Source organism: Pelodiscus sinensis, chromosome 7, assembly GCF_049634645.1.
Source record: "Pelodiscus sinensis isolate JC-2024 chromosome 7, ASM4963464v1, whole genome shotgun sequence".
Taxonomy (NCBI): Eukaryota; Metazoa; Chordata; order Testudines; family Trionychidae; genus Pelodiscus; species Pelodiscus sinensis.
Window position 1 is genome coordinate 44,896,651 of NC_134717.1, and position 21,835 is coordinate 44,918,485.

The following is a 21,835-nucleotide window of genomic DNA, read 5'->3' on the forward strand; positions in this document are numbered from 1 at the left end:
TTTTTTAAACAGTTGCAATGGCTCACTTGCTGCACTAACTCCAAGATAATTCAGGCACACTTTCTTTAGAACCAGAACTGAGAACAGCACATGGCAGCTATAAAAATTCACCTCCGGCTAGATGTAGAATCCTGAAGTTAATTTAGTGCCCTATTGCAAAGGGAATTACTGTGGCAAGCCTGGACAAAATTAAACTCCAGCTACTTTTTCAAGAAGGAAATAAACAGCTAAGAAGTAAGAGCATGGATTTGAGTTGTAATAAATTAATTTAAGAATGTTTTGCTCCTGAAATACAGCCTTTCTGAAAGCCGTCATTTAAGATGTACACTGTTAGCACTATAATGCTGTATTGCTGATTGAATGCTCTTTACATTCCTGTACAGCTCTGAAAGCTAAGCAGAATTAGTAACCTCATTATGTACATTTCCTGTGTATATTGCATGTAAAATTCTGGATATATCAGTGCATAGAATCTAAAATCAAATTTGATGGGTTTTTTTAATTATTTCGTAAGAGAGCTAGTATATATGGGGCCAAAACTATCTCCAAGTTCAGGAGTGTTTGGGGTTACATTTAGGGCCCTTCTCTAGTGGCCTTTGCATTTTGACGTAACCTTATGGAGAGAGAACAGGCCCATCTGTATGAAAAGGTTCATAAAAACACATATAGTCCCAGAGTAACAAAGAAAGAAAATTCAAAGTTAAGATCAATGGCCTACACAGTAAAGACTTCTATGACTTCTTATTGTTTATTTGATATTAGGAGGCTGATGCTGAAGTTTTCAATGAGTTTTTAAAGAAATTTTGGGTTTTAAAAATATTATTTCCAGACATTTTTTTCTGCTTCCTGGTTGAAATTAGGGCAAGATAGAGCAGAACCGGGATGCTTATGCAGGAGAAGACACCAGTCCTGGTGCTGTTTTGTGGGGGAAACTGAATGGAGCAGAGGAAAGCAGGAAAGGGGGTCTGCCCTGGGAAGGCAGCTGAGTGGCTCTGTTTTGTTTGCAATGATGAGAGCAAGTGGGGGGAAGATATTTTTTAATCTCTGAGGCAGGACTGTTGCCATATAAGAGATCAGTTCCCTAGGAGCAGCAGCAACCTTATATCTCCACATACCAGAAGGGAACCAGATGAGTTTAAGGAGGCTGATTCAGTCTCTTGGAGCAGTGAATAAGGAAGATTGTTCCTGGCAACTGTCCCAGCTCTTGGCTGTCTTGTTGGAGGGTAAAAGGCTCTTCCTTCTTCTTACTCGCTGTTGTGGCTGGAGAAGCAATCACATAGTCTGAGAGGGCACCTCTTCTTTGTATCTCATTCAGTTTCTGTTTTTCCTAACTTTCCAGGGAGGAAATGCCACTTGTGCAGATGGTGTTTTAGCATAGTCTCTATCAATTGAGAATTATTTGAGACCTATTCTTTTAGAATTCTGGCATCGTTCTAGCAACAAAATACGAGAGCAAAATTTACTCTGACTTAAATCAGGAGAAGGAAACCAGGGTTTGGAAGTGTGTTCTAATTAGAACTAATTTACTGAAGTGTAATTATATAAAAATGTTCCGCCAAAAAATGTAAAGTCATGCATTAAACTAACTCCCTTGTGCCTGAATAGCAGAATATTTTGTACATCAAATCACACACTGAACAGCCTTAATGTGGAGTCAAAGTTAATCCAGCTAGGTTACACCAATCTGTTTTGCCACCCAGATAAGACCACCTTTGTGATAGATGGTCGCTTACACCAAGGGTCACAGCAATAGTCAGATTGGTCCTTTGAGATTGGGAGTAGTCTCTTATCCTAGGTCAGTTGCATTTTAGGTCTCATATCAAAGACAATGCTTGTAACCAATCCTTTAATAAACCGCCAACAGATTTATTAATATGAAAACCCTATGGCTGTGTCTACACTGGGCCACTTATTCTGTAAAAGCAGCCGCTTTTCCGGAATAAACTGCGAGCTGTCTCCACTGGCCGCTTGCTTTTCTGGAAAAGCAATGATGATCTAATGTAAAATTGTCATTGTTTTTCCGGAAAAACTATGCTGCTCCTGTTCGGGAAAAAGTCCTTTTCTGGAAAAACTGTTCCGGAAAAGGGCTAGTGTAGACAGCACAGTAGTCTTTTCCACTAAAAAGCCCCGATAGCGAAAATGACGATTGGGGCTTTTTTGCGGAAAAGTGCGTCTACATTGGCATGGATGCTTTTCCGGAAAAAGTGCTTTTCCGGAAAAGCATCCTGCCAATGTAGACGCGCTTTTCCGGAAACACTTATAACGGAAAAACTGTTCCATTTTAAGCATTTCCGGAAAAGGGTGCCAGTGTAGACATAGCCTATATGTCCTTAGGGCTAACCCAAGATAAGCGGTTGGGGATTCCTTGCTTATGCTTAAAAAACCTACCCCTGAAGATACAGTTCCTTCGTGTTAAATGTTTATTCTCTTCTCCTCATATGCTTTGAACTGCAAACTGAGTTGATGAAAGGAATTTATTGCATGACTCATCATTGGGGGGCGGAGCGAGGAAGCAGATCATGAAAATCTTTTATTCTCTTTAATGTTCCACTATAGTCTGTCTCTGTCTGGTGTTGATGGGACTTCTTGTTGGCCAGCGTGTAACATCTTCTGCTGGAGACCAACACTTTACATTAGTTATTGTCTCTCCTGTCTGGTGATTTTCTCATTCATGGAGGTTTACAATACAAATTCTTAAATATTACCTTACAGTATAGTATACATACATTATAGGTGAGATTAATGCATTTAGCAACTCACAAACATTCAATAAAGGGCAAATACTAAACTTAGTATTATATAATCCTATAATCTCTTTTAACCAGGCTAATATAAAGGTGAGCCTACAACGTATCCTGGAAAATGATCCCTCACTCTCGCAGACCTTGGGGAACAGGCCAGTCCTTGCCTACAGATGGACCCCCTAACCTGAAACACATTCTTTCCAGCAATCACGAAACACACTTCAGTCGTACTCACCCATGAATCCAACCCTGCATAAACTCCGGTGCCAACTGTGTCCATACATCTATACAAGCGACATCACAGGACTGAACCATATAAGCCACCACATCAGAGGCTTATACAACTACACATCCACTAATGTGACATATGCCAGCAATGCCCCTCTGCCATGTATATTGGCCAAACTGAACAGTCTCTACGACAAAGGATTAATGGACACAGATCAGATATTCAAAATGGGAACACAGAGAAACCTGGATTTAAAAGTGACTATACTCTTAGGCTACGTCTACACTGGCCCCTTTTCCGGAAGGGGCATGTAAATTTCATGAGTCGTTGTAGGGAACTCCGCGGGGGATTTAAATATCCCCCGCGGCATTTAAATAAAAATGTCCGCCGCTTTTTTCCGGCTTTTAAAAAAGCCGGAAAAGAGCGTCTAGACTGGCCCCGATCCTCCGGAAAAAGCGCCCTTTTCTGGAGGCTCTTATTCCTAACTTTGAAGTAGGAATAAGAGCCTCCGGAAAAGGGCGCTTTTTCCGGAGGATCGGGGCCAGTCTAGACGCTCTTTTCCGGCTTTTTTAAAAGCCGGAAAAAAGCGGCGGACATTTTTATTTAAATGCCGTGGGGGATATTTAAATCCCCCGCGGAGTTCCCTACGACGACTCATGAAATTTACATGCCCCTTCCGGAAAAGGGGCCAGTGTAGACGTAGCCTTAGGGTATGTCTACACTGCATTCCTCTTTCGAGAGAGGAATGCAAATACAGCCGACTGAAATTGCAAGTGAAGCGTGGATTTGAATTTCCTGCTCTTCATATGCATAATCATGTCCGGCTACTATTTCTAAATACCCTATTTCGAGATTAAAAAATGACGTGTAGACGCGGTCATTTTGAAAGAAACCCCTTCTTTCAAAATAACCCTTACTCCGTACAGTCCACTCTGTTAGCCTCATTTAGCACGGACACTCTAATTGACAAGATTTTTTTTCCTTCTCTTTCCCTCCCCATGTCCCCTCTTTTTCTGCTATTTTTTTCCTCCTTTCATCTGAAGAGGTGGGTAGTACACACGAAAGCTCATGATTCTATCTACATTTTTTTGTTAGTCTCTGAGGGTATGTCTACACTGCCACCCTAGTTCGAACTAGGGTGGCTAATGTAGGCATTCGAAGTTGCAAATGAAGCCCGGGATTTAAATATCCCGGGCTTCATTTGCATCTTGCCGGGCGCCGCCATTTTTAAATCCCCCTTAGTGCGGACTCTGTGCCCGCGGCTACACGCGGCAGGGAGTAGGTAGTTCGAATTGGGCTCTCTAATTCGAACTACCGGTACACCTCGTTCCACGAGGAGTAACGGTAGTTCGAATTAGAGAGCTTAATTCGAACTACCTACTCCGTGCGACGTGTAGCCGTGGGCACGGAGTCCGCACTAAGGGGGATTTAAAAATGGTGGCGCCCGGCAAGATGCAAATGAAGCCCGGGATATTTAAATCCCGGGCTTCATTTGCAACTTCGAATGCCTACATTAGCCACCCTAGTTCGAACTAGGGTGGCAGTGTAGACATACCCTAAGGTTCTGCAGGACCATTTGTTGTTTTTTAAGTTAATACAAAGGTGAGCCAGACTGATTCTAACTATGTATTTGTCAGTGTTCAGGTGAGACAGGGAGACCCTGGCATGAGCCAGAACCTGGTCTGCCAGTATTACATATAACAGATAGACTCCTAGAGACTGCTATGTCGGTGACGCTGTCATGCATGTGTGTTAAGTCTATATACCATCCTTGAAATCATAGTGAAGCTTTTATTCATGTGCAATAGATTGTCTTGAAAACTAATGTAACTGTTTTGTTCCTTTGTTCAGAAAGTACCAATGGGCTCGAATCTCGATTAATAGCTTTCAGATTTGGAATGTGAGGTTTTGGCCTTTTCACAGACAAAGGTGAATGCCAAATACACAAAAGTATTTAACACTGTGATCCTCATCACTGAGCTTGAGAGGTTATTTATACTTATTATGCTCTCATTATCAGAAGTGAGTTAACTTTCACAAAGTATTTTGTTCTTGCAGGGAAACATTCTAAGTACTTTATGCTGATGATTTCAGCTAACAAAAATTTGTATCCTGTAGAAATTGGTTTGTCCAGGGTTATAGGTAGATTAAAAAAATTATGTCGGTCAATGATGCACTTAATTCCAGTAAACTCTACAGGTAATAAACCAGTGATGGGCAACCTAGGGAAATGAGTGGGCTGCATGAGTTGTTTTCCTTAATCTCGGTGGGCCACCTGATTGTCGTAACCATGATGTTCTCCTGGGATAAGGTAGTTTTGCCAACTGGCTTGTGTACCTAGAATTTGTGAGGTGGACCGATTGAACCATAGAATCACTTTAATTGAATGCATAGGGAGCGCATGGCTCTCACAGTCCATGTTGTGTACAGTTAACACTCACCTCACTTCACATGCACTTGCATTACATTTTGTTTAACTTTAGCAATACTGGTAAGGAGAAAACTATGTAGACAGAAAGCAGCAGAATCTGGAAACCCTATGTGTAGGCAACAGTAAACAAAATGTCTTGCCGGCCACACATACAATGGGTCGCATGCAGTTTGTGGGCTGCAGGTTGCCTACCATTGTGTCTACCCAGCAAAGTTATTTCAGAATAACGGCTATTATTCTGAAATAATTATGTGAGCATCTATACAGCAATTTCATTATTTTGAAATAATTTCAAAAGAATAGACAGCTTATTCCAGCTTCTGTAAACCTCATTCTATGAAGCATAATGGCTATTCCGAAATAGCTATTTCGAAATAAGGCATGTGTAGATGCACCACTTCTGCTATTTCAAAATAGCCCCTCACCAGGGCCATTCTAAGTTATTCTTCCTGGGGCTCTAAATCGAGATAACACATATTCATTAGGGAAGCCTGCTTGGACTAATTTTGAGGCTTCCCTGCAGTATAGACGTGCTATTTCAAAATAAGCTATTTCGGAATAACTATTCCAGAATAGCTTATTCCAAAATAATTGTGCAGTGTAGATGTAGCCACGGTGTTCAAAGCAAAAATCATAAAAATGGTGCCTAGTGAAAATATGGCAGTGGAAGGACTTGTAATTTGTGTGTGTTTATTAAAATATGCTAGAGATGTAACACATGCTGGTGCTTGTCCATAGTCAATATTTACCACAAAAGGTACGTGCCCCAATGTTCAGGTTGACAAAATGTCACTTAGATTGGTAGTTCGTGACTTGCAAACAACAGTAACTTTAATAGTCAAATGCTACCATCAAATGGGAAAAATAGACACAACTTTTTTAAATAGAAGAATTCTTACTAATGATTTTGGGCAATATTTTTGTACACCGTTATTAAATGAAGTTTTTAATTTTTCTTTCTTTCCTTTTTTTGCTTTTCCCTAAAACAGAATACAGATATTGATAATTTATAAACATTGTGCTAAGTACAAATTTAATATATTAAAAAATTCATGTTTTTGCTAACAGCTAATACATGTTTTCCTTTTTCTGTGCTTCTCTTTGTTTTCAGGCCTTTTTGCAAATGTGCAATCTGCCAGTCCAGGTGGTTTGTAGGGCAAATGCAGAATATATGTCCCCATCTGGTAAGTGTGGTGTTCATTTAAATTACTGTGTTAGTACCTATGTTTTGATACCATGGCAACAGCACCTCATCTTGCAGATAACAGCCAGTCAGTGCTAGTGTATGTGGGTTGCCTCTATTTTTTCCTTAGTCTACTGCAGTTTTTCTTCAATAGTGAATGAGAACAAATGCATATATTTAAAATGTACTGTTGCATATTTTAAATTGTGGGCATACAGTGGATTCATGTACTTGATTGCTCAGAAGTCTGGGTATAACATTCTCCGAAAATACCTACAGACTTTTGGCCTTCTCAAGCCAAGAGATTTCTGTACTGCAGAAGTGTTTCTACTGATCTTGATATCCCTGGGAATACCCTATTGTCCAATGATTGGTGTTCCATTTTCCATAGTTTTAAGGGTGGGAAGAAATGTCTTTTGTTATATTATGTAGTAGGAAGGTGATTATCAGAGTGTTGATAATTGCAGACAGATCATGGACAAACTGTCAGTCCCCAGAACAAGAGTGGTGCTTATGTCCTCTTCTGATTCAAAAGACCATTTGCAAAAAAATGCAGATTCAGTATTTGATACTTATGGTATTCCAAATTCTGTTGGAATTTTCTAAACACTCTCATCTAAAGGATTACTAGAAAAAAATTGCTGAATGTTCAACACAGTTCTGATGTCTTAAAATTCTTCATTGCAATAGGAACCATTTGTGTGAGTTAAATTAAGCTACTTCTACAATTTTTGTTTCAAGTATGCAGCAATAAAAATGACTGCCTGCATGGGTCTTTTTGCACACTGTACATTAGCTCTGATCCTCCTTAGTCTGAGAGGGAAAAATCAGCTGGAATCCTGTCTTTATTAAATGCTTTAGGTTTTGCTACAAGAATTACCAAACATTGCTTTTTTTTTTTTTTTTTTTTTTTTTAAATAAGCCTTTCAAAATAAACCCAATGGTTTCAAATGCTGGACTGCTTGCAGAAATAAGCCAGTATCTTACGTTCAGGGAAATAGAAGTGGTGATGCTTGTATTTTCCAATCCTCCTTCTCCAGCCACAGTGATGCATCTAATCCACCATTACTTGCATCTGAAGCTTTTTTCCCCTAGACCACTGACTAAATAATGGACAAAGGGTATGGCTGACATGAGCTGATGACAGTTGCTCTGTACTGATCACATTTAGCATATTCTATTTGTCATAATGGTTCCATTTTAAATACAGGTAGGCATATAAACGTGGTGGTTTATTCATTCTCCTAAGAGCCTCTGTTTCTACTATTTTTGCACAGTGTTCTGCTTGTTTTTCTGTTTATTTCAATATCATTTTAACAATATTAAAATTAATTCCTACTGCAACAGAATATTCATCAACATTTTTCACTCCTGAAAAAAATGCCCAAACTGATTGCAGTGGTTGTCCACTGTGCATCTCAACATTTGTGCAGGATACTTTGTAACAATTCTTTCCATAACTAGATCCTTTTTTTGAGGGAGTCACATGCTTACTGAGGTTGTAGGAATATCAACAGATCATTCTTATATGCTAGTAAACCATTGCATTTTTGCAATTCAGAAAACTTTGCCCGTCTTTTGTAATAGTTCATCATATGGATGCAGATGAGGCTTTTGTTGGTGCAGTGCACATCATCTGTTACCCTTTGGATGACTGTGAATCAGAGAGGAGTGAATCTCATGATAAATACCATGACTGAACCTGCTGTTATTGTGAACTCTGTTTGAACTAGATCTAGCAGTACGTGCAGAGCATTTTGGGATAGGGTTGGACTTTTTAATCTTTCCAGGGATATCTTTCAAATCATATTACTTTTTAAAGCCCTGTAAATAATACTTGATTTTGGTTTGTTCTTTTAAAAATATTCTATGAGGACATATTTTGCTATCCTCATTTTCCTTGTCCTGTTGTGCTCCATCAGAGCCTGTTGTGTACTGTGACTTGTTTCATTTTTGGGCATACTCCATTATTGTCTCATATCAAATTCAGTGAACTGCATTTACTAATGTAAAAAAAAAAAGTCCAACATCTCCTCATTCATGTTGAGATCATTAAATAACATTATATTATAACATATTGCATATAATATAAATGTTCTTCAATTTACATAGCACTGTATACTAGGGATGTTACATTTAGATTAATTAACTAATCGAATAGTCAATGAGATTTCCATCAACTCTACTGTTAGTTAATAAGGGTGCCTCCTCCTTTGAACTGTAGCAAGGCTCTTGCCACAGTTCAAAAGCAGAAGCCCAGCAGGGAACACGGGGCCAGCGGGGACTTCCCTGCTGGCCCTGTGCTCCCTGCGGTGGTGCGTGAGTCTTTGGAATGTACGAGGGCCCCGCTGGGCAGAATTGCAGCAGAACCGGTTTGAGCGAAGACTGCTTGCCTCCCTGCTCATGATGTTTCCCGCTGTGCCTTTACCTCCCTGCCCACCGCAAAGACGTGGCTGGGGGGGAATCGGCTTTTAAGCTGACTTCCCCCCCCAGCAGCAGCTCCTGCTCCCCCTCTTGTTGCCTCTCTCTGATAGAGGCAGCAAGGTGGGGGAAGCAATGAGTCGCATCACTAGTCAACTATCCAGTAAGCTTATGTGTATCGGATAGTCGACTAGTCACTTACATTCTTACAGTATATATACTGCTGTTAAAAGATGGTATCTGTGAAGTAGGTGTTTTGTAAAGACACCCAAGTACTCCATCTACTTCCCCGGGATTTCCACAGTAGTGCTGTGGGGAAATATTGAACTAACAATTTTCCCAGCAATTCAAGATTAATTAGTGAATTGAGACTTATAAATTTGTACAGTAACTTGCAAATATTTAACAAATGATCTGGTAGCACTTTATAGACTAACAAAATATGTAGATGGTGGTATGAGTTTTCGTGGGCACAGCTCACTTCTTCAGATGACCGGAGTTATGAGTAGGGGATATGAAAACTCAAAATAAATAGGAGCAGGGAAGGGGAGGGGGGAGTAGAGGAAGATTTCGAGTTTTATTTTGAGTTTTCATATCCCCTTCTCATAACTCCGGTCATCTGAAGAAGTGGGCTCTGCCCACGAAAGCTCATGATACCATCTACATGTTTTGTTAGTCTAAAGTGCTACCAGACCATTTGTTGTTTTTTTTCCTGTAACAGACTAACTCGGCTACCCCCTGAAGCTTGCAAATATTTGTTAGAGCAGTGGTCCACAAACTGTGATGCACACCTCCAGAGGAGGGCAGGGAGGAACTTTCAGGGGGGCAGGGTGCGACAAGGGCCAGCCGCCACAGGGCAGGAAGGCAGTGCCCCACAGCTGTGCTCTGTCCCAGCACTTCTCCAGCACTGCCTCCAGCGCCAGCCCTAGCTGCTGGCTCCTATCTCAGCCTCATTGTGGTTCTGCAGCCCTGGCTACCTGCTCCCACCAAGGTGCTGCACCAAGCCCAAGCCACAGCTTGAGCCTCAACACCCTTCTCACTCATTCCCTCAGGCACAGCTCTGACCCAGCCCCACCTACGTCCTCAACCTCAGCTTCCTTACTCCTGTCCGTTGCTCCTCTACCCCAAAGTGTAGGGAAGGGGGTTCGATGGTGAAAAGTTTGAGAGTCACTGCATTAGAGAGAAAAACTTCAAAGCCAAGATTTCAAAAGTAATTTGTAGAAAGCTTTCATTTACTGAAATTATACTGTATCTCACTGCAGGAAAAGTACCCTTTATTCGTGTAGGAAATCAAGTAGTATCTGAACTTGGTCCCATAGTCCAGTTTGTAAAAGCCAAGGTAAGGATATCAAATGTATTTGATCAGTAACTGATAGATACAATAGTCATTCTTTTTAGCCTTTGCAATCTTTTATCTTACTCTTATGTACAGTAATTTGTTTCAAGAGAGTATAAAAATGGTAGAAAATACGGTGTACTGGGGGATTGTGGTAGTATGATGGGAGTATTTTCTTCTGGCATTTATTCAAATTACAGAAATCAGTGCAGGATTTAATATTAACAGGGAGCTGGAAAATAACCTAAACCTTATAAATACACTCCTTTTTTGCCTTCCACATTTAGTATTCTTAGAAAAGACATAGTCTTTTCTTGCTTAAGTCTTGAAATTTCAGCTAATATATGTTTGTATTTGTACTTTTTTCTCTCCTTGTAACACATCTGCTTATTAAGTGGCTTATTTTGATAAACTGTGTCATCAACTTACTTCTTCACACAGAAGAAATCATAATAATAGTGAAGCCATGATATCAGGCTGAACACAGCTGAAAAAAAATTGCACAGTAGTTCTGTAGCTGAAAATAAATCTACATTTGTCTTTAGTATTTGACTATATTGCAATGTAAAATTTTCTCTTTAATATTGAAGGTAATATTAGTATGGAAGGTAATTCATAATATTTATTCATCTATTTTACAATTTAATGAACTATATAGGGAGATCAAGACCTACTCATTGACTTCTGTGGGCTTTGGCACAAGCCCTAGCTGAGTATTGTAATATTCTTTCTTACAGGGTTGTATATTCTTTTGCCCCCTTAGGGCCATTCACTCAGTGATGGGTTGGATGAAGTCCAAAAAGCTGAGATGAAAGCCTACATGGAATTAGTCAATAATATGCTATTGACAGCAGAGGTACAGCAAACCATAATAATTTGTTGTTTTTTGTGAATAGGTGATAAATGGGCAAAAATAGAAGGATTTTTCTCATGTGGAAAATAGTTGTATTTTATTTTTTCAAGTTCTTAGATTGGGAAATAGTCCATCAACTCATAGGCTACAGTCCTGACAAGAACAGAACTCCATGTTCTCTGTGCTCTCTTTACATAGCCATATGGAAATTTTTTCAATTGGACTTGATTTTTTTTTGTAAAAAAATGGTGAGTTTATGAAAACTAACCATGTAGATGTAAAAAAAATTAACAGGAATTCTTAAATTGGGGATCAGGACCCTTGAGGAGGATCATGAGGTTATTACAGGGGGATTGGGGGAGGGCAGGGACGGGGAGGGCATTGCGAGCTGTCCGCTTTCAATCCAAACCCTGCTTTGCCTCCAGCATTTATAACGGTGTTAAATCTATATAAAAAAGTGTTTTTATTTTAATTTACAATGGGGGGAGCAGGGGTTGTCTTGCTCAGAGGTTTGCTATGTGAAAGGGGGTCACCAGTACACAAGTTTGAGGACTACTGTTATATAGCATGTTCTGAATGCCATCTTCATTTCAAATCTGATCTGGTGTCTGTTCTTAAAGAGAACTAGTGATTAGGTTTTTGTCTTGCAAGTGTCACAATTAGCTTCCCTTCCGTGTTGGTAGAAGGTACTGGTAGACTTAAAATATATGTGGGATAGGTTGTTAATTTAACTTAAGAGAGAACCTCAGTAGGTAGACTGCATGAATTATTTCTAACTAAAATTTCAGAATAAAGAAGTGTTCTTTCCTCTTCTCTCTCTCCCCCCTCCCCCCCCAGTTGTATCTGCAGTGGTGTGATGATACTACGGTAGAGGAGGTGAGTGGTTCTGCAGCATTTATCTTAATTAAAATTTAATGAGAAAACACTTTTGCTCACAATTGCAAGTCCCTACTCATAAATGAAACATTGAGGTTTATACCATTAATGATATAGTTTTTCACTTTAATTTTGCTTGCTTATACATTTTAGGGAGGCTGTGTGTCATTACTGAAGGTAGCGGACTGCAAAGTTTATATGTTTTTATATATTTTTAAGGTAATCTAGTAAACTATGAATTTCTGTGCAGAATAAGTTCTTAATATTTTACAAAAATCAGTGTGTAAATGCCTTGTAATCCATAGCTATTTTGTAAATGGCAGTCTTACCTGCTTTTTTTTTTAAAAATGTATTTTTTTTTAAACAAAGATTACTCATCCAAGATATGGGTCCCCTTATCCTTGGCCTCTCAATCGCATTTTGACCTATCAGAAACAATGGGAGGTCAGACGTAAGATGAAAGCCATTGGATGGGCTGGCAAGTCACTTGAACAGGTCAGTCAAATAATAGCTAGAGTTGGATTCTTTTGGTTTTTTTAAAACCACCTCCAAGCTTTGAAATATATATACACACAATATCAAAAGTGTCAAAAATCCAGAGAAGCAATATAATAATTTATTTCCAGTGTTTCATAAAATATATGTATTGTGCAACTCCGTACATTTAAAACAATTGTCTGCGGAATCCATGTCTCTGGCTTGAACAGCAATAAACTTTAAATCACACATGCAGCCTGAGAAAAATGAAAGATGTTTTCTCATGAATATGTATTTCTATGCTTAATGTCAGTTTATGTGAGTTTAGACCATTATACTGAAAAGGGATTACCAGCCAGGGACTCTGATTCCCATGTGGAGATAATGGGGGTCCCTTTTCTGGATTGTGACAGTTATTTTGGAGAAAAATTATTTTCCAAGAAAATGCAAAGAAGTTGAGGAGTAAAGTTTAATGCATTAATTTTAACCCAATTACTCAGGAAATGTTAACAACTTTCATTATGTTAACAATAAATATAGTTGTCATTTTAAATATGAAAATAAGATATGTAATCTGAGTCTATAATATCTATGGTCTATATAGTTAATTTAGTCATTTATTACAAATGTCTTCTGTTATGTAAACAATAAGGGAGCTACTTTGTAGAGAATTGTGTTCTCATCTGATTATTTAGGTACTAATCTTTTGTTTGGTTTTAGGTGTTGGAAGATGTAGATCAGTGTTGTCAAGCTCTGTCTCAAAGACTGGGAACACAACCATATTTCTTCAATAAGCAGTAAGTTATTTTATATGGAAGTGTAATGCACTGTAGTTATATTACTCTTCAGAACATAGGGGATTATTTTTGCCTTATTTTAATACCTTATGAACAGTCAAGGAACAGGTGGGAAATGCACATATAAGAATTTCTGAGATTAAAAGGAATTGTAAATATTACCAAAGATACTAAGTTTCCATAAAATATTCATATTTCTCTAGATACAGAAATATACAATATCTATAAGTTAAAAACATATAATGAAACCTGAAGTTTTCATAGGTAACTAAGCAAGAATCCATGCAATTATATTATATATGTTGGTGTTTCACATATGGTACCTATTAGTTTAAGGACCCGACTATATCATAAGTAGAATGAATGTGATGTATTTTGATCCACAGCACTTCCTGCACAGTTTAATTCAAGTGACCCAGTGGTGAGGGAGGGTAGGTCTACACTGCAGCCCAAGATGTGATTGCACCCCAGGTGGACATGTCACACTAGCTTTATGGGTGGTAGCACAGTTAAAAATAGCAGCAAGGCCTGAATAAGCATGCTGGGAACCCTGAGTAAATACTCATGCTGCTAGCCTGTGCTGAAGTCTCTGCCTCCATATCCAGGCTACTGTTTTTAGCTGTGCTACTGCATGTAAAGATGATGCAGCTAAGTGTGTCCATGCTTCATTCATACCTTGGATTGCAGCGTAGACATACTCTGAGTTGGGTTAGCATGAAGATGTCTGTGACGTCATATGACTGTGAGGAAATGCTGGTCTTCTTCCAACAAAGGATTGATTGCATAGTAATGATTGTGTAGGAGAGCACTCCTTCTGGGCTTTTTCAGAACAGCCATCACAAGCCCAAATCTGTCCTTTGCTATTGTCCGTCACCTCCAAGTTGCAAATGCGTACTTCCTCACAATATTCTTTTAATAATTGTGGATTTAAACTAAGGTGCAATGTATTCATGGACTGCACCCATCAGCATGGCATATGGACCATGAAGTTGCATAAAGAATGTACATTCCAAGTATAATATATGTGAATGAGCCAGTGAGAGCCTGAGGGTGGGAAAGTGGAAGGGGGGGAAAGAAGCAATTGTCTTGTTCAGCCATGTCACAGAATCAGAAAGCAAGTAGGACGTGGGAAATTGAGTGAGTATATATTGGATTGTTTGGGTTTTCCCATAGGTTAAGTTTACTTCCACTGTTTGTTACGTCTTGGTTTGGACCAACCTGAAGAAAATCCATTTTCTGATCTCCAGATCATTAGGTGGGGATGGAGAAGTGCCACAAGTAGCAGGCTGCAATACTGTGTTTTTTTGCCTCTTTGCCTCTGAAGACTGGGCAAAGTTAAGGTTAGGTGGGCAATGTAATTGGATGAGAGTGAGTGCTGTAGGATTACATAGCAGTAGAGAACAAACTGAACCGGGATTGCAGCTATTCATTTTTGAGGCATTCTGAATTGTCTTTTGTAAAGGCGGTATGTGTGTCAGGATTGCTATTTTAGGAATGTTAACTGGACGTTAAGCCTTTAAATTGTTTAATATTTTTTGTCTGTAAATAGTTTCTCAGTAATTAGTTTCATAAAATATTTTTCTAGTTCATTAATAGTTGGTATGTAGTTCTCAGACATTAACGAAGCAAATTGTTAAATTGTTAAATGTACTTAAAGACAATGGGTTTTTTTTTTTATGTTTGTATATGGATCAGTGCTGCAAAAAGTTCATTAAGGTCAAGCTATGGAAGAGTTGTATGCACAGCCATGGGTATGACTGCAGACTTATCCAAAGGAGGACGATGGTTTCTTGAATAGTGGTGGCTTTGGTTACAGTGTTCATTTCCATTTGTTTGGGGTTTTTTGAATAAAAAAGAGATGGCCCTATGTGCTACTACCATGAAGTTACTTTTTCTCACAAGTCAAGGAAGTTTTGGTGGCTGAAGAGTCCTGGAGAGATGTGTGTGGGGTGGGGGTTGCTATTTTGAAGAGTACTATTCAGCTGGAATGGGTAGTTTTGTTATGCACAGTATCCGCAACAGTGTTCCCTGTAAGCTGTGCACTTCTGCAGCCACTCAGGAAAAATTGAGATGCCACCGAGGTGATTAGGTGTTTCTACTGGATGGTGCACATTTGCACATGTAACAGTGCAGGTAGAAAAATTTATTCTGCACACAAATGGAAAAATCCACACATGGATGAAAAAATCTTAAAGGGAACATTGATCTGCAGAAGGGACTGGGAAAATATACTCTGTTCCCACAAAACTCAAAAGTGAGGAACAGTTGGTGTTGGACAAATGAGTCAGAGAGTAGACTGGATTCATTTTATGAAAACATATATTGTAACCTTTTCACTGTTTGGAGGGAAAACACCCCCCCCCCCCCCAAAAAAAAAATCTGTTAATGGGAAATTGAGCAGCACATTGAGAATTCAGGCCAAAATTTGTTAGTGTTTATATAAAATACAGTAGAATCTCAGTGTTCTGAATACCTTAGGAATCGACGTTATTCATAGCTCTGAACAAAACAGCTGTTCTTTCAAAAGTTTAAACATTAACTAATACAATCCTATGCGTAAGAAAAATGAAACAAGAACAGAAACAGTTTTCTGACCTTGTCAAATCTTTTTTTAGAAACTTTCCCTTTATATTTTTAGTACAGTAAAACTCCATTAGTCCGGCATCCAATGCTCCGGGACTCCTGATGGTCCGGCACCATCAGGAACCCAGAAGTGCTGGGGCAGCCGGACAGGCTTCCCCCATTCAGCTGCTGCTGAAACTGACCAGCAGCTGAATCGGGGAAGCCGGGAGCAGAGCAGCTGGGGTGCTGCTGGGTTGGTCTCGTAGCGTTGCCCCTCGGGGCTGCGGGACCAACCTGGCAGCACCCCAGCTGCTCTTGGGGATGCCTGGGGCAGAGCAGCTGGAGTGCTGCCAGGTTGGTCCCGCGGCGCCAAAGGACGGTGCCGCGGGACCAACCCAGCAGGACCCCAGCTGCTCTGTCCCAGGCGTCCCCAAGAGCAGCTGAAGTGCTGCTGGGTTGGTGCCGTAGCGCCGCCCCTCAGCGCTGCGGGACCAACCCGGAAGCACCCCAGCTGCTCTATTGCAGGCATCCCCGATTCAGGTGCTGCTGAAACTGACCAGCAGCGGCTGAATCAGGGACGCCTGGGGCAGAGCCGGACTATCGTAAGGGGGGGGCTATGAGGGGTCTGGGGTGGCATCCCCTCCCACCTCACTCCAGACCCCTCATAGCCCCCCCTTCTGATAGTCCGGCATATCTGATAATCCGGCACCCCCTGGGTCCTAAAGGTGCCAGATTATCAGAAGTTTACTGTAGTTTGTTTACTACAGTGCAGTACTATATCATGCCTAACATATGAATGCTAGTGGAAATGGGGTAGATCTAGAAGCTAAAATAAAAAAGAACAAGTTAAAAATTACTTAGGAAAGTTAGATGTCTTCAAGTCATCAGGGCCTGATGAAATGCATTCTAGAATACTCAAGGACCTGAGCCTTTAGCCATCATGGAAGTCGGGAGCGATTCGAGAAGACTGGAAAAGGGCAAATATAGTGCCCATCTATAAAAAGGGAAATAAGAACAACCCAGGAAACTATAGATCAGTCAGTTTAACTTCTGTGCCAGGGAAGATAATGGGGCAAGTAATTAAGGAATTCATCTGAAAACATCTGGAAGATAATAAGGTGCTAGGTAACAGCCAGCGTGGATTTGAAAAGAAAAAGTCACTTCTAACCAGTCTGAGAGCTTTCTTTGATTAGGATATCAAGTCTTGTGGATAAGGGAGAAATGGTGGATGTGGTGTACTTAGATTTTACTAAGGCATTTGGCACCTTGATGGAGCTACTATAAAGTGGGAGCATAACTGACTGGATAGCCATTCTCAGAGAGTAGTTATTAACGGTTCACAGTCATGCTGGAAGGACATAACAAGTGGGGTTCCGCAGGGATTTGTTTTGGGACTGGTTCTTTTCAATATCTTCATTAGCGATTTAGATGATGGCATAGAGAGTATGCTTATTAAGTTTACAGAGGATACCAAGCTGGGAGGGGTGCAAGTGCTTTGGAGAATCGGGTCAAAATTCAAAATGATCTGGACAAACTAGAGAAATGGTCTGAGGTAAATAGGATGAAGTTTAATAAAGACAAATGCAAAGTACTCCACTTAGGAAGGAACAATCAGTTTCACACATACAGAATGAGAAGCGACTGTCTAGGAAGGAGTACTGCAGAAAGGGATTTAGGGGTCATAGTGGACTATAAGCATAGTGTGACACTGTTGGGGAAAAAAAGGCAAACATGATTCTGGGATGCATTACCAGGAGTATTGTGAGCAAGACACGAGAAGTCATTCTTCTGCTCTACTCTGTGCTGATTAGGCCTCAGTTGGAGTATTGTGACAAGTTCTGGGCACCACATTTCAAGAAAGATGTGGAGAAATTGGAGAAGGTTAGAGAAGAGCAATAAAAATTATTAAAGGGCTAGAAAACATGACCTATGAAGGAAGATTGAAAGAATTGGGCTTGTTTAGTTTAGAAAAGAGAAGACTAAGAGGGGACATTATAGCTATGGTGACCATATTTTCTGTACCAAAATTAGGGACACATAAGTCACGCCACTTTCCCCCATTAGTCACACCCCCTTCCACAAGAAGTCCCAGCCCCTGGGTCAATGGACACATGACCAGAAGTAAAAGGTATCGTGTGACCCCTCTAAGACCTCCTCCTACCAGTAGGGATGAGTTTGGTCCCCACATTACCCCTCATGCAACTATCCTGCAGTTGCATTAACCCAATTTGCATTGCATTAACTCCGGGGGGGGGGGGGGAGGGGAAGTGGTCCTTCTAAAATTTTCCTCCCATGAGTGGAATGAATTTTGTCTTGTGCACCAGTATTGAGTTCATATGCGCTTGTTCGGATGTGCCCCGCTGCGACACCCAAGTTATTAATAAATATCTTATAAACCTCTCCCTTTTCCCTCTGCTGCCATATCTCCTGCCCTCCCCTCGCCCTGTCTGCTCCCCTGGTGCCTGCTGCTCCCCAGTCCTACCCTCTGCTGTCTGACATCTGCCTTTCTCACTCCCTTCAGCCCTTTTCTTCCCCCTGTGTCCACTCCTCCTCTAGCCCCACTCTGATCATCTGTAGCTACCCCTCCCCATCACCATCTGTAGCTATCCCTCCTCTACCTTCCTCTACCCACCTGCCCTGCCTCTCTTCTCTGCCCTCTGGTAACCCGCCCTCCTCTCTGCCCTTCTGCTTCACCCCTACAATCCACTGGCACCTGCACCTTCTTGGTGCCTCCCCCTTCCCTGACTGACCCTGCCCTTCTTGCCTGCTTTCTCCCTGGTCCCCACCCCTTCATCACGCTCTGACCCAGTTTTCCTCATGCCACTCTGTGCCCTCATACATTACTTGCTCCATCCTCTGCCTTCCTCATGTCCACCCCTCCTTTCAACCCCTCTTCTTCTGGCACCCACTCCTCCCCTCTTCCTTCCTCTTTCCCCCATTGTTCCTCCCCTTTCCTCTCCCAGCATCACCCTGTCCTCTCCCTTCTCCCACCCCCACTGACACCTTCCCTCTGCTCCCCCCTCCTGTCCTTTTCTTCGTTGTCTCCTCTTGACTCCCTGACATTTGTCTCTCCTGCATCCCTTGGTGCCTTCCCCTTTCTTCTCCTGTCCTGCCCCCTTCCTCTCCTGACTCCCATTCCCCTTAGTTCTCCTCCTGCCCTTTCCCTCCCCTTCTGCCTTCCAGTTTGCGGGGGCTGGAGCTTGCAGTGTGGCCCCAGAGGCCCCTGCAACGCTGGCCCCAGCTGCTCCTGGGGCAGGACTGCTTGCTGGGGATGGAGCAGAGGCCCCTGTGATGCTATTTTTTGTGCCACTGTCCAGGTCCTTGTGAGCAGCCCTGGCTCCAGCTGGAGTTAAGCAGCAGCCGCACAAGGCCCATCCCAGTGAGGCTACCCTGGCTGGAACGCACCTTGCATCGCTGCCACTTGACTCCAATTGGAGCCAGGACTGCCTGCGAGGACCCAGACTGCAGCACTAAAAATACCACCACAGGGGCCTCCGCTCCAGTCCTGACACCTCCTAAGCCCAAGCACGCCCTGCCCCGCAGCACCTACTTGGGCTCCACGTGGCTCCTGCTGGGACTCCAAGGCAGCTTGGAGGAGAAGGAGGCAGGGCCCCCGGACCAGGACCCATGCGTCAGAGGCAGTCACCATGAAAGGAGGGAGAATGAGAGGGGTGCACTAGAAGCCGGCCTGGCTGCTCTAAGTGCCCTGCTGGTGAGGAGGGAGAAGAGGCTGCTGCACGGCTCCTGTGTCCCAATCCAGTAGTGAAATGTCTGGCGGGGCTTTCTGGCACATTTTACTACTTGATGGGTCACTGGGACAGAGAATTTAAATTCCAGACAGTCCCGGAAAAATTGGGACATATGGTCAGCGTAATTATAGCCAGGGCTTGACAAACTGCAGTGAAATCCACTCACCAGCCCTGTACTGCGCATGAGCCAGGCCTGCATGCCGCCAGTGAACGGGGCGACCGGCTGAAATCTACTCGCCACGGGCGAGTAGATACACTGATTTGTCGAGCCCTGATTATAGCAGTTTTCAAGTACCTAAAAGGGTGTTACAAGGAGGAGGGAGAAAAATTGTTCTCTTTGGCCTCTGAGGATAGTACAAGGAGCAAGGGGCTTAAACTGAAGCAAGGGAGGTTTAGGTTGGACATTAGGAAAACTTCCTAACTGTCTGGCTGGTTAAATTGGAATAAATTGCCTAGGAAGGTTGTGGAATCTCCATCACTGGAGATATTTAAGAGCAGGTTAGACAGACATCAGGGCAGAGGACTGGACTTGATGACCTCTCAAGGTCCCTTCCAGTTCTAGTGTTCTGTGATTCTATGGTATTTGCTTTTTTTAAATTCTTTTTTGGTCTCTGCTGCTTTCCAATGGCTGGTTCCAAACAAGATGTATGTTTGGTCAGTTTGTAACTGGTGTTCGTAACTCTGAGGTTCAACTGTATTAAAGTTTTATGCATTTGTTAAATCTTGAGTTTAGTTTGGTTAAATATGATATGCTTGAGTACTTTGTGACAATACATGGAGTTTTTTGAGTTAATGCTTAAAAAAATCCAAGTACAGTAGGGTTTTCAGTGTTTTCTGATTCCCAGAGGTCCTTTTTTTCTGTCTCTTTTATAGGCCAACTGAGTTAGACGCTTTGGTTTTTGGACATCTATTCACGATTCTTACCACTCAGCTGACCAGTGATGAACTCTCTGAAAAAGTGAAAAACTACAGCAACCTTGTGGACTTTTGCAGGAGAATAGAACAACACTATTTTGAGGATCATGATAAAGACAGCTCTGCAAGTGCTGCATCCAGATCCTCAAAAGGTTATCTTCCAAGTTAAATGCTTCATTTGCTGGGGAGGCTACATTTCTGAGACGAGTTTTGATTTCATTGTTTAACTGCTGATGATAATGTCTTTGAAATTGAAAATGTGTGTAATAGAACCTATTTGATGCTTCTGAAACATTCTGGAGCAAGGCAAATTCAAACTGCATTTTGTGTATTTATAGAATTCACTGAATACATTTAACATAAAAGGATTTCTGAGATATTGCCATTTAAATGCCATATAGGCTATTAAATATTAAAGTGACCTTGGAACAATATTGTATCTTTGTTTAAAAATAAAAATAAATGAAAATCTACTGGTTTTAAAAGTTTCTCTTTGATCTTTCCAAAAATCTTTTAATAAGTTTTTATTCATATGTTAGAAACAATGTTTTCAGATCCTTCTAGCCGAGAGACAAAAGGAAGTAATTTGTATTACACGCTACAGGATAACTTTTTGACTACATAGAGCAAGCAATGCAAAAATTACTCTCTGTTCAGGCTTCAGGAAAGTCTATGTGTTTACGGGGTGATCTGGTCCTTTTAAGAGATTGGTATTCAAAATCAGATGGATAAATTAGGAGTGTGCCTACAGTTTTATCAAATGTAGGGTACCACCATCTTGAAATGAAATAGTAACAATGTAATAAAGTTAAAGGAACTTTTTACAAAGATTTCTTTGTATTGTCTTGAGAAATTAAAAACAATGAGGTAACTGTAATATTTGTGAAAGATAAAACTTAAACTGTGTTGGAGAGTGAAGACTTCCTTTCAATGAACAAAACAGGTACAGCATGAGCATCATCCATGCAGATTTCTTCTCAGGGTCCCAAAAATGTGTCTCAGAATGACAACTTCTAGGGAAAACAAGGACATCAATGTTTGACCTCTGCTAAGGTAGCTATTAAAAATGTCAGAAATAATTATATTTTTTCTAGTTTGAATTACTGAGCAAAGAGTGAAAGGACTATTTACCATGTGGCAATTATTTCACCTCAACAAAAGCTTCTCTGTCTGGGAACAGGCAGTAAAACAGCCTTCTTGTTTTGTGGTAACCGACTGATTAAAACTAGTAGAGAAACCCAATTTAACAGGCGCCAGTAAAT

At 41.1% G+C, this 21,835-nt stretch overlaps 1 protein-coding gene across 2 annotated transcripts in view; it reads left to right on the plus strand.

Annotated features, from left to right (window-relative positions):
* Positions 1-21,051, plus strand: part of MTX2 (metaxin 2) — a 71,188-nt gene extending 50,137 nt beyond the window's left edge. The window contains exons 4-10 of one of the 2 annotated variants that reach the window (XM_075933707.1): positions 6,516-6,588; positions 10,271-10,347; positions 11,108-11,200; positions 12,035-12,073; positions 12,443-12,568; positions 13,271-13,347; positions 20,532-21,051. In XM_075933707.1, coding sequence (XP_075789822.1) covers positions 6,516-6,588; positions 10,271-10,347; positions 11,108-11,200; positions 12,035-12,073; positions 12,443-12,568; positions 13,271-13,347; positions 20,532-20,742 — 696 coding nt within the window. In that variant the 3' untranslated portion in view covers positions 20,743-21,051. Of the gene's footprint in view, positions 1-4,824; positions 4,903-6,515; positions 6,589-10,270; positions 10,348-11,107; positions 11,201-12,034; positions 12,074-12,442; positions 12,569-13,270; positions 13,348-20,531 lie in introns of both variants that reach the window. The other variant, XM_075933708.1, reaches the window with a different exon arrangement.
* The last annotated feature ends 784 nt before the right edge of the window (positions 21,052-21,835 follow it).